We start from the raw sequence: 12677 nt of genomic DNA, 5'->3' as shown, positions 1-12677 counted from the left end.
CATTTGGGAGCTGACAAGATCAGTTGCTGGAGTTTTGAAAGTGAAATGTCTCATTCTTGCCTGATATAGGATTTCAACTGCTCAACAGTTCAGGGTCTCCTTTGTCGTATTTTTCGTTTCATGATGCACCAAATGTTTTCAGTTGGTGACAGGTCTGGGCTGCAGTCAGGCCAGTTTAGCATCTGGACTCTTCTACTAAGGAGCCATGCTGTTGTGATATGCACAGAATGTGGTTTGGTACTGTCTTGCTGAAATGTGCAAGGCCTTGGCTGAAAAAGACACTTTAAGACGCTTTAAAACCTGTATATATTGTTCAGCATTAATGGTGCCTTCCCAGATGTGAAAGTTACCCAAGTAGTGGGCACTAATGCACCCCCATACCATCATTAATGCAGTGTCACCTGAGGACCAAAGATCACAGCCATCCAGTATTGGTTTTCAGCCTTTTCCCTTTGCCTACAGAGATTCTCCATATTATCTGAATCTTTTAATGATATTATGAACCATAGATGCTGAAATTCCCAAACTCTTTGCAATTTTACATCAAGGAAAATTATTATATATATATATATATATATATATATATATATATATATATATATATATATATATATATTTTAGCATTACACCACTTTCCAGTCTTTTGTTGCCCCTGTCCCAACTTATTTGAAATGTGTTGCTGGCATCAAATTCAAATTGGGCATATATTTTTCATAAAATAATAAAATTTCAGAATTTCAACATTTGATATGTTGCCCCATACACAACAAACTGCAATGCACTGTGTGTGCTTACACCTTCCTATGGGAAGCAGCATTAACTTTTCCAACAACTTGAGCTCCAGAAGCTCTTCTATTGGACCCGACAACACGGGTCAGCCTTCGCTCCCCATGTGCATCAGTTAGCCTTGGGCGCCCATGACCCTGACGCCGCTTCACTGGTTTTCCTTCCTTGGACCGCTTTTGGTCTCCTATGTCCTGACCATTGCAGACCAGGAACATCACACAAGAGAGCTTTGGAGATGCCCTGACCCAGTTGACTAGCCATCACAATGTGGCCCTTGTCAAAGTCGCTCAAATCTTTATGCTTGCCCAGTTTTTCCTGCTTCCAACACACCAGCTTCAAGGACAAAATGTTCACTTGCTGCCTAATATATCCCACCCACTATCAGGTGCCATTGTAATGAGATAATCAATGTTATTCACTTCACCTGACAGTGGTCATAATGTAATGGCTGATCAGTGTATACACGAGTGTTGGTTTTCACCTGCCTCCTGTTTTTCTATCGGAACCATTCTATCTGAGCTTGATGGTCACAACACACTTTTCTTCCACTCTGCTGCAGTCTACAGCAGTGATTCTCACAGTGTGGTCTGCAAGTGACCCCTGGTGGTCCGCAAGGACATTTGTCAAAATCTCATGTTTTAAATTAAGAGTTTCTCAAACTGTCTGCGGGTGACCACAGAGCCTACTAGCAAGTAGTGTATATGTAATGTTTGTAAAATTAGATAAGGTCCCAAACCACTCCCTCTCTCCTTAGATCTAGTTACAAACCTGCTTTTGTATTCAGTGTCTCCATTTGGGTCAAGGATTATCAGTAACCCAACAGAATGTGGAGGATACATTGGTTACACTACTCTATGTGAATGAACAACAATCAAAGCAGGTCATTACCAACCCTTTTTTTCCACTTGACATTTTTTATTTGATTTGATATTTTGTGTGTTTTGATATTTAAGATTTTTTGTGATCCTCCCCTGTGTTACATTCACTTGTATGTCTGTGCCCTCCACCCACGGGGGCATAGTAAAGGCTGTAGAAGTATGCTCCTAACTGCCAGAGAAAAAGCTGGAGACAAAGAACAAATGAGATAAGCAAGATGAAAAAACAGGCCCCGGATGACAAACAGATGAAGATGAGACAGCTGCAGGATGAGAGAGTGTAGCAACATCTCTATACTGGACATGGAGGGGCATGGTAATACACTGATAGTCAATGGAAATCTAAATGTACAGTATTATCTTTCATTATGTTGTTGACAATGCATACATTAACAAAGGGTAACCACCAGGAGTAAAAAATAGCTCTACACGTACTGTTTGTTTACAGCTGTCTGAGAAAATGTGCTGATTTATCCCAGAATGAATTAAAGGACGCGTGTTTGCTTTGGGTGACTCCAAGATCCCAAATGATTAAAAAAAAAACCCCAAAGGAGAGAAATGAGAGGAGGAACAGCCCCAGGATGCAGACAGAGAAGAAGAAACAGGTGAGAGAAGCAATGTCTCCAAAGTGGACATGGAAAAGCACAGTGAGGCATAACAGCATGTTTCATTATTTTATTTGCAGTGCATATGTGTAAAAATGACTAAGGTGTACACACCGTCAGAGTTTAAGTTTGAACAACTTAAACTTCAAAGTTTGGCACAGTAGTTTTGAAATGATCTTATTTTTAAGGTTATATACTTTTTTAGGGTGATACCATGTCTGTTTCATTCTGGATTTAAAATGATCCCAGTAACGATCCCAGTAACGATCCTTGGTTGAGAGCTAATGAATGAGATGGAAAGAAATAAAGAGCAACAAGCACAACCAATCAGTGATGGATGGATCTATTTTATACTGACATTTGGCATTCACTGACATAAAAGACATAACAAGTAGTAATTAAGCACCTTATTAGTGATCACTGAACATCGATCCCGAAATGAAATCTTGAAAAATCATGAAGTTGTTTGGGAATAAATGTCAGATTGTCAGGAAAAGTTTTGTGCAGCATTTTTAATAAAACTGTGCGAACCTGATGGCATCCTCACTCCGTCCTTGTAACATTTATCCAACACCAGCTGAAAGTGACCTCTATCAAACTTCAGCTCCTGTAGTTCCCTGATTTCCTTTGGGTGCTGTTGTCTGAGGTTGTGTCTTTAGGTCCTGTTTGGTGGTATATGTGGGTGGGGCCAGTTTCTGGACTGGAAATAGCCCCTGAGTCCTTCCAGGTCCACTGGAGGGAAGTAGGCGCCGATGCGTTTTCTCAGCCACCACTTCCCCTGCGCTGCGCTGGCACTGCCCGGCTGGCTGAACTTGTACCTGAAATGTTCTCCTCGCACCCACCTGAGAGGGAGGAGGACACAGGAGAGTGAAGCCCCATGAGGCTTTTAAAATCTCAACCTTCTGCAGCCAAGATTTTGCCTCATGTCTGAATAATTGAGGTATTCAAATATCAAAATTACTCAGATATGAGGCACTTCTTTCATTTGGATACACTTCATTCTTTAATGAGCAATTTCGAACAGTAAAAATCTTCCATAATCCTCGTTGCCTTCATCCCGACCCTGGATAATATTTATCATATCTCCTGTTTGCACTATATGTTATAAGCCACATCTGCTAATGTTTCTATTCATATCATTCACTAGCAGTCGAAATACTTGGGTGTTCCTGACTGGCCAGACAGCAGAAGGCTGAGTATCCAGACAACTGACAACATATGCAAATAAACTACTATATATTCAACCACTATATTATCATTATTACTATTATTGTTAATAATAGTAATAATAATAATAATAATAATTCAAGATATATATATTTTCAACACAAATGCATTTTTAGCAAGAGTAAGTCACAATGTACTCATTAATCCACTAGAGGTTGCTATAGGCCAGAAAATAATTACTGACGAGAGCATCTAATTATCATTCAATTGATCCATGCCCACACATTCAGTGACAGATTGATCATTGATAGAAAAATTAGCTATTTCAGGAAATAACAGCTGAAGTTAGAGAAATTAGAGAAAAAATTAGAGGGGATTTTTTACAAAATAAGAGCATTTTAGAGCAGGAAGTGGTGCAGCTGGGAGGTGACAGAAGATGCCTCATGCTGTTAAAGGCTCCTATGTGAAAGTGGAAGATAAAGATCACACAGTGTCCAGAAGGAAAGATGCACTACACTGCACTTTGCTGTGTTCTCTGATGTTACCTGGGAGGGTCTCTGCCTTGGAAAGGGTTGTGGTCTAGCAGGGAGAGGACTGTGCTGTCGTTGGACAGCAGACGTCCTGCTATGTGGATCACCCACTCACTCTGCTCGTAGGTCTGTATGGAAAGAGAACAAGACTGAGTGTGCAGAAAGATGGACAGGTATGGTGAGGTAAAAAGAAAGATAGTGAGAATGACACAATGAACAGAAAAACACAGACACAAAGAGCTCAAAAGATGGATACCCAGTATCAGCTTATACCTAATAGTATCAGCTCCAGCTTAACCTGCACAAAGTTGAAGTTGGAGTAAGCACATGCCACTCCTGCCTCCCAGTGTCTAGACCAGGGGTCGGCAACCCGCGGCTCCGGAGCCGCATGCGGCTCTTTCATCCCTCTGCTGCAGCTCTCTGTGGCTTTGGAAAATAAATCATGAGTATTTAATTTAAATTTATTTTATTTTAGTTTGTTAGTATTTTAAATGTTATTCTAAATTTGAAGATTATGGTGATCTTGTAACATTAAAATAAAACATGTTTAATTTTTTGTCGCTCAAAATATGTGTCACAACCGCCGATGTGGGACACCCGCCGGCACCTTATTTATTGAGCTTTTCGACCCCCGGTAGGCCAACCATGGATAAATCCAAGAAAAGTTTTGGAAGAAAACAGAACGTTTAATGCTACGTGGGAAAATTCATTTGCTTTCACTGCTGACGAGGAGAACTCAAAGAGACATCGAGTATTTTATTTGAAAGTAACCTTCAACCAAGTGTCTTTTTTTTCAGAGTTCAAAATGTTTTTGTTGCATGCAGAAATAAAATTTTGTTTTCTCTGTAGCAGGTCATTGATTTCATAAATGCAACACACTAGTTTTTTTTATAAAGGTAAAAAACGATATATGTAGTGTCATGTTGAGTGGTTAGGGCGCGTACCATGTTGAGCGCGAGACGCCCTTAGCAGGGCAGTCACCGGCTCAAATCCCGACCAGACCGACTCTTTCCTGCATGTCATTCCCCTCTCTCTACCCCCTTTCCTGTCAGTCTCCACTAAGCTATAATAAAGGCATAAAAAGCCCCCCCCCAAAAAAAAAAGATGTCAAAAGGGTTTTGTGGCTCCCGGTGTTTTCTTTTCTGCGGGAAATGGGTCTAAATGGCTCTTTGAGTGTTTAAGGTTGCCGACCCCTGGTCTAGACACAGTCTTTAGACACAGCTAAATCCAGCTACTTCCAGGGTGCATGGAGGAAGGAAAAGGTCCAAACAGGTCAAAACTCCAGCAACACTTGTACGAACTTCATTTGACCAATGCGTTTCACCTTGTGGCCTCTATCAGGGTCATCGTTAATGATGACAGGTGACAGGTAACATCTGATCACAGGTGACATTTAAACAGGTATGAAGCAAAAAATATATATATATATAAACAACTAATTTTGTGGACACATACATAACTGCCTATGGGGCTTCTTTAAAGGTGGGTTGGGCCTGTGGTCATGTGGCTTCAGGCCAATCATTGTCCCAGGCTGGTGTGGAATGTCCAGTAGGGGACATGGGTGCCACCATGTTAAGTTCAAAGCCTGGAGAGTTGAACCTAAAGGGACAAAAGGGAACCTTGACCCAAACTGTGTTTTTTGTGTCACAGACGCCAAAAACATTGGTCAAATAAAGTTCTGCTGACTACAAGTGTTGCTGGAGTTTTGACCTATTTGGACTTCTTCAAATGCAGAAAGCAAACACAACAAAGCGAGTATCAAATGTGGTCTTTAAAAAAAAAAAAAAAAAAAAAAATATTACAAAAACAAGTTAAGATGTACCTGGAAGGCAGCAAACCACATGAGCCAGTCCAGTCGGTAATGATACGGTGATATGAGGCACGGTCTCTTGTAAACATCCCCCGGCTTACACAGGAACTGGTACTCCTCCCAAACTGCATCAGGATCCTTGGGATCAGGACTCAGAGTGCCCTGGAAAATCACCTCAGTACGCTCCTTGGTGATGCTGGGTACAAAGGTTTGGAAAACAAGATTAAATAGTAGATAAATTTGCAAGAAAAGAAGGTGGACTTGATGTTTACAGGTTGCAGCAGAAATCTCACAGATACCTGATAAACTTCTGCAAACAAAAGCAACATTTTTGGAAAGGCTAAACAACAAACTGGTGGTGTGTTGTTGTCATGATATGTCAAAGTCAAAGTCAAAAATAATTTTCAGTCTCATTTGTAATCCAGCATGGATGACAATTTATTAATGTGCTTGAAGAAATGGAAATTTGAACATCTTAACTACAGTAGTAAACTAGTAGAGATGCAGGTCTAACACTGTTCTGTAACAACATACAAACAGACCTACAGCACAAAAAACCTGACACTGCACCGTGGAAAAGCGAGACTTAGAGGTCTTGTGTAAAATACCTTAATTTCATTTTAAAATGCCTTAAAATCACCTTAAATTTAGGAAAATTTCAAGTCTTGTCCAACCCCTGACTCCCTGACCCAGTGACCCCCCCCCCAACTTTACCTGCCAAAGGCCCCGTAGGTGTTGACAATGCGCAGTGGGTCAAAGGAGGTGTTCATCACCTGCCTGGAGCTCAACATGTTCATCACCACGGGAATGCTCAGACAGCCAATCAGAATGCCCAAAGAAATGTTCACCACCCGACGTATCAATATACCTGACACACACACACATACACAAAAGAAAAAGAATGAAAAACAGCATTAGTCTCTATTACATCTTAATATTCTGACTAAAGGGAAACTGGATAGTTTGGGGGTTTTGTGTGTTTTATGGATCAGCTGTAGTTTGTCTGTCTGTTCATCCATTACACATTACCTACAACGCCCTTAGCCACATTTGATGAAATTGCAGGGGTGCATGTCATTGCTCCCCTGTAACCTACAGGAGTTGCTACGGCTTTTGTTTACTTGTTAAATTCTGTTGACTGCAACTGAGGGGCCCAAGGGAAAACTGAAATTACACCATAAATCAAGGTGACATATTTGTTAGCATCTGGCCATAGAAGTGGATTCATCATTTGGAAGGGGGCTGACGTGAGAGAGTCAGTGCGACTAAGAGTGTACAGTAAGTCTATGTGTGTTTATATGTGTGTGATCACTTTAACACTTCCTCAGTGGAAAAGGTTTGGCCTGTTAGATCATGGGACGGCTGGTATTGACAAATGTTGGCTGAGTCTGCATCAGTTCCTTCCTACCTGTTATGTGGGCCTGCTTATCCCATGTATGGTAAAGACATCAACACAGTCCAACTAAAGCTTTTTACAAAGACCTTCTGGGTCTGTTCAAATGATTAACATGCTCATACTTAAGGTAAAAGCCTATTTTACATTCAACTTCCTCCAACAAAGTAAAGACACTAATGGGTCCAATGAGACCAATTAGAGAGGCCACACTCACTATTTTACAGCATCTTTGGAAGTCTGTACTGTAAAAAATGTAAGCGACATCACATTAAAATCCAATAAACCATATGTCAGACTTTTCCCAGCTACTCAGCTGTCCAAGTGCTAATCTTCCCTTAATTCCCTCTCTGGTATGACCAGACCCTCTACCTGCCATTAGTTTCTATTGTAAGTAATAATAATAATAATACAAACATCACATACATAGTCTGGTGTGTTCAAAATAAAATACCAACTGTTTGAAAGAGAAAAAGACAGAAACAAGTGACAGACACACACACACACATGAATTAGGGCTGCACAATTAATGGAAACATTATGGAAATCGCAATTTTTCTAAGTGCAATATCCAAATAGCACGACCTTTTTGATAAAGGTAAAATGTGTCTCAGCATACCATAAATGAAGAATTGCCACAGAAATCCTCCGGTCTAAAAATGACTTAAGATTAAGATTTATTAGTCCCACAGTTAAGAAATTTGCAGGATCTGCAGCTTTCTACAGACATAAGGGAACATGCTTGTTTGGTACAGACCCCAGCAAAAATCACATTTTTAGATTTTCTTTTCAGTGAAAGTGAGATGCAAAAATGATCATTGCCACTATAATATCATCGCAATAGCTAACCAAATATATAACAAACAGCCCTAAATAGAAGTATACTGAAAGTGGAATTTAATTCTGGCATGTCAAACTTAAACTTTAACCTTTAGTTTGTTGTTTATGATTGGATCTACCATGTGTCTGCATGAGGAAAAGACACAGCCAGGGTCAGACTTGGAAAAGAAATTCTGCCCTTTACATATCCACTGGTTTTTCTGAATCTAAATACCTTTGGTGGGACTGGGGTTGCGTCCAGCTGCATCCTCATTCTGTATCTCCAGCACTGCTTTCTTGGCTCCCCCTCCAGAGCGAAACAAGAAGCTGAGGGATGCATCGTCAAAACACGCAAGACTGGGAACAATGGTCAGCCAGTTAAGGAAACTGAGGTTCCCACTCACTATCAGAACCATCTACAGCACAAATGACAAAGGACAGAGAAAAGACAAGCAGTTAGTAGCAAGAAGAACCTACATAACACTCCAATACTTTGTCTTTAAACAAGTAGTGGAATGATTATACTGCATCACTTCAGTACATATTTCAGGACATATTTTGAGCCAGGCAGTTTTGGCAGTGCTGGGCAAACAGTGGCCCATGGGCCAAATGTGGCCAAACAAAAATAAAAACTGAAGAGTCTTCCCTTACATCAAAACTTTCACTTGATTCTTTTAAATCTACTGTAGATAATGTAAATGCATGGCTCACGAAAAGCCCAGAAATGATCATCTTGTGACATCTGACACTGCCTCCGTGTGAAGAGAGACAAGCTACTTAAAAAGCACTTCATTAAAACAGGTCTAACAAACTTAAGAGTAGAATAACACAGATAAATAATATTATTTGTCAAAGCTGAAATAGGGTCAGTTTTCTTAGTCAATGAAAACTTTGTAGGTATATGGTTTTCTTTTTTTTATTTTTTATTTTGATCAATAACAAGAACATCATAGAAAATTGTATAAACTAACAACTTCCCCATTTAAGCACATCACAGAAACAAAAAAGGGAGGAGTCAACCAAGTGACAGAGTAATTTTCTTAAAAGGAAAGAGTAAATTAAAAAAAAATGTTTTCATTTGGAAGAAGTGAAGAGGCAATGGATTTCACATGACAATATCCACAACTTGGAATACTTTCATGAAAAACGCTTTTGATCCTTTTGATCTGTGGACCATTACAGACTAAAGGAATATTACTAATCGAGGAATAGACAGACAATCGGACTTCACAACCACTTCAGAGGTATGAAGTCACCAACGTTTTGCCGTCTTACTGGTTTATGATCCCAGTAAATATTGTAATCATGGTTACTGTGAAATGAACCGAACAGTTGAATTATGGAGAATCTATCCAAGCTAACAATCTGTCAATATTGACAAAATTTTAAGCATTTATACTCAAATTGTTTATATTGTAATTTTTTGCTCCCTCTGTTTAGCTTTGAGTAGAAAAATAGCAAAAACATGAGTAGTTGGTCAGTGTTGAGGTCAAGGTGCAGCTCTATAATACTCACAGTTTTCCACTGGTGAATAGTTAGCATTACCTGGAACAGGATCTGGATTGCTCCGTTGACCATGCACATCCGTCTACCCAGGAAGGTGAAGAACGGGACAATGAGTTCAATGAAGTGGTTGGACAATGTCTCGAAGCGATGGAACCACCATGGGGAGCAGTGCATGTAGTAGGACATGGGGTTGGGAACTGGCTGGGTCTGAAAAAAAAAGGAGAGGCCAAGAATGGAGAGGATCAGACACAGGCTTATGTTACAGGAAAAGTTGCAGGGGAGGCGGTTGTCCAGATAATCATGAATTTGAATTAATGGAGTTTTCCATGATTTTCTGCACAGAAAAACAATCTCTTTAAAAAAATATTTGATTATGTCCAGTGTCTGATCTGCTCCAGTACTTGTCGTAGCAGTTTCTAAACATAGACTGCTTTTACTGCTCAAGTTGGACATTTTCTTCGCTTTACTTTGGCACTACTCTCTTGTCTCAGCCCAGGATGGAGAGCAAGTTATGGTGCCACACCTTGACAGAAACATTTCCATGTCTAAATAAAGATGGAACTTTATTTAAATGAAGGCAACCCCACCTACACACAAAAACAGTCAAAGGTTTCATACAGAGCTGTGCAGTGTTTGCGTATGTATGATTAAGTGTGTGTGTGTTAGGTGGTTGCATGTAAACTGTGTAATGGCTGAACATGCAAACAGCGTCAGCTGAGGTGGTGAAAAATAAATATGGCACAGAAAAGATGGGTAAAAAAAAAGAAAAGCTTGTTGGCAGGCTAGTCTATACTCTCATTGTTTTTACGGAATGGAAGAAAAAAAAAAAAGAGGTTATTCAACTTGTAGCTAACCAAAATACCCATGGAAATCCAAGGGCACAGAGCCTGCAACCTCAGACAACCAAACAACCCCACCTGGCCTGCAAACTAGCTGCGTTACAACAAACAAACCAAAGCAAACAAAACACCAACTGCCGTAATACACCTACGCAGCCCTCTGACAGTCAGGACAGGAGGAGATCTGCAGTTTCTCTGCAGGTCTGAAAGAGAGCAGTGTGTCAGAGGGGGTTAATAAGGCTTCACCTGGCGCCAGTGGCTTCCAGCGCTCCCTCTGTGTGTGTGTGTGTGTGCGTGTGTGTGTGTACCTTCATTACCCCTAAGGCCGTTAAGAACTGAGGTTGGCACATGTTGACTGACCCAGCATGGAACAAGATCCATATTGTAATATGACAGCAGGTGACAGCACATTTTGTAATACACTCCTTTTAATTCCCTTTTCAGCAGCACAAAATACCTGTCACCATGTACCTAGAAGAATCCCCTTTCCACTTGTTTCTCTCATTTCAGAATTGAATTACTATTTTGATTTTCTATTAGATTTGCTTTTTGATTGGATGTGATTTTTTCATTTGATTTTCAATCACTAATTTTGATTTTTCTTTGATGTCATGTTGATTTGTTATTTGAATTCTGATTAGCTGAATGTGACTTTTTAAATTTGAGTTTCCACTTGATTGATTTGCTTTGATTTGTCGTTCAGTCCACTATGTCTCATGGAGGACTCTTGTTAGCTGTAACACACACATACAAAAACATAATTTAACCCTGTATAGCATGATGAGGTCATGCCTGCCTGCCTGCCTGCCTGCCTGCCTGCCAGTCAATCAGTCAGTCCACTGGCTCCCATTGAGTACTCTGAAGGCTCATGGTCAGAATCACGTCTGAGACCCCTCCCCAAGGTCAGCTCATGAGTTACAGTTTCATACAGCAGCCACATCGGACTCACGAAAGCTCTGGTTCCCCACCGACAGAGGGGTCTCAGCACCTCAGCACTGGGATGCTTCAGCACCTCAGCACAAGCCTCAAGGTGAGGCTGTCCCCACTGACGTGCAGCTGTCAGTGGACCTCGGGTCCAGGACTGCCGGCCCTGCAGCCAAGACCATGGTGTCCCGCTGACCACCAGAGCTTTCCACGTCTCCTCTGTGGGAGTGTGGAATGAGATTAATGGCAGATACGGCTCCTAATTACAATGTCGGTTCATGAGAGCTGGTGACCTCACTTGTGGCGTCACCAATTATAAAAGGCTGACTGGTGACATCATCTGTGATGTCAACTCTTAAGCTAACTCAAGAATAATGCCAATACTAAAATGGCATCAAACCTAATGATATAATCTAATAATCAAATGACCTTCATTATCATTATCATTGATTACTGATCAAACATATCTGACGGCAGCAGGTGGAGCTACTGGACGCTTCAATAAAGCCAATCACAGCAGCTCCTCTCATCAATAACAGACAGTTTAATAAGCCAACTTTTCAGCAGTAAAACTTTCCTCCATAGGCAAAAATATACAGTTAAATATTAGTGGAGCTCAGCCCACATATCAATACAGCTGCTACATTTATCACACAGCATCCCAAGTGTGTCACACTTGTGTTTCAGGAAACACTGACACATTCCTGTCAGTGTGCACGTTTCACCAGACAGTCATATCTGTGGACTGAATGTCAGTGTCAGAAATGTTCCTGTGGTTCATGTGTCAATATTGTTTCTATTCCTGCTCAGCACACAGACCACGATTTGATTTGATTTCTGATTTGATTTTATAACTTTCAGTTATTGATTTAGATTTTTCTTTGATGTCATGTTGATTTGTTATTTGATTTCTGATTAACAAAATTTTTTTTTTTTTTTTTTTAAATTTGATTTACGATTTGATTTGATTTGTCCTTCAGTCCACCATGTCCCACAGAGGACTCTTGCCTCTTGTTAGCTGTAACACACATACAAAAACATAATTTAACCCTGTATAGCATGGTAACGTCATGCCTGCCAGTCAGTCAGGCAATCAATCAATCAATACATTTTATATTGCTAAAGTTTCTATCATAAAACAGTGATAAGCTGATAATATATCAAGACTGTAGCTAGAATCTGCCCCATCTGCTTAAAAACTACACTGCAGCAGAAAATACTGTCACTGACATTAAATCATGATCAATAATTTGTTTTCTCTTTTCAAGGTATTTGTGTCGGCGTCATGACGCACATCAGCCATGGAACACAAGTTATCCTTTGTCAAGGATAACTTGTGTTCCACACAAGTCAAGAGTGTGAAGTAACCAGGTATATATTACACTTAATTCTTCAAAGAACCAAGTATCTCAGGACAACCTTA

The 12677-nt window shown here is 40.3% G+C and overlaps 1 protein-coding gene across 1 annotated transcript in view; it reads right to left on the bottom strand.

Moving 5' to 3' along the window:
* Positions 1 to 2593: 2593 nt before the first annotated feature.
* Positions 2594 to 12677, bottom strand: part of lmf1 (lipase maturation factor 1) — a 30501-nt gene continuing 20417 nt past the window's right edge. Inside the window, exons 6-11 of the mRNA XM_071462276.1 lie at positions 9531 to 9698; positions 8221 to 8401; positions 6488 to 6641; positions 5786 to 5969; positions 3979 to 4091; positions 2594 to 3108 (exon numbers count right to left, since the gene is read on the bottom strand). Of these exons, the coding sequence (XP_071318377.1) occupies positions 2922 to 3108; positions 3979 to 4091; positions 5786 to 5969; positions 6488 to 6641; positions 8221 to 8401; positions 9531 to 9698 (987 nt within the window). The 3' untranslated portion in view covers positions 2594 to 2921. The remainder of the gene's footprint in view (positions 3109 to 3978; positions 4092 to 5785; positions 5970 to 6487; positions 6642 to 8220; positions 8402 to 9530; positions 9699 to 12677) is intronic.

The sequence above is a fragment of the Trachinotus anak genome, unplaced genomic scaffold, assembly GCF_046630095.1.
Source record: "Trachinotus anak isolate AG129_WGS33_773 ecotype Australia unplaced genomic scaffold, CSIRO_AGI_Tana_v1 ptg000025l, whole genome shotgun sequence".
NCBI classification, from domain to species: domain Eukaryota; kingdom Metazoa; phylum Chordata; class Actinopteri; order Carangiformes; family Carangidae; genus Trachinotus; species Trachinotus anak.
This window is presented reverse-complemented; position numbering and strand designations above follow the sequence as displayed.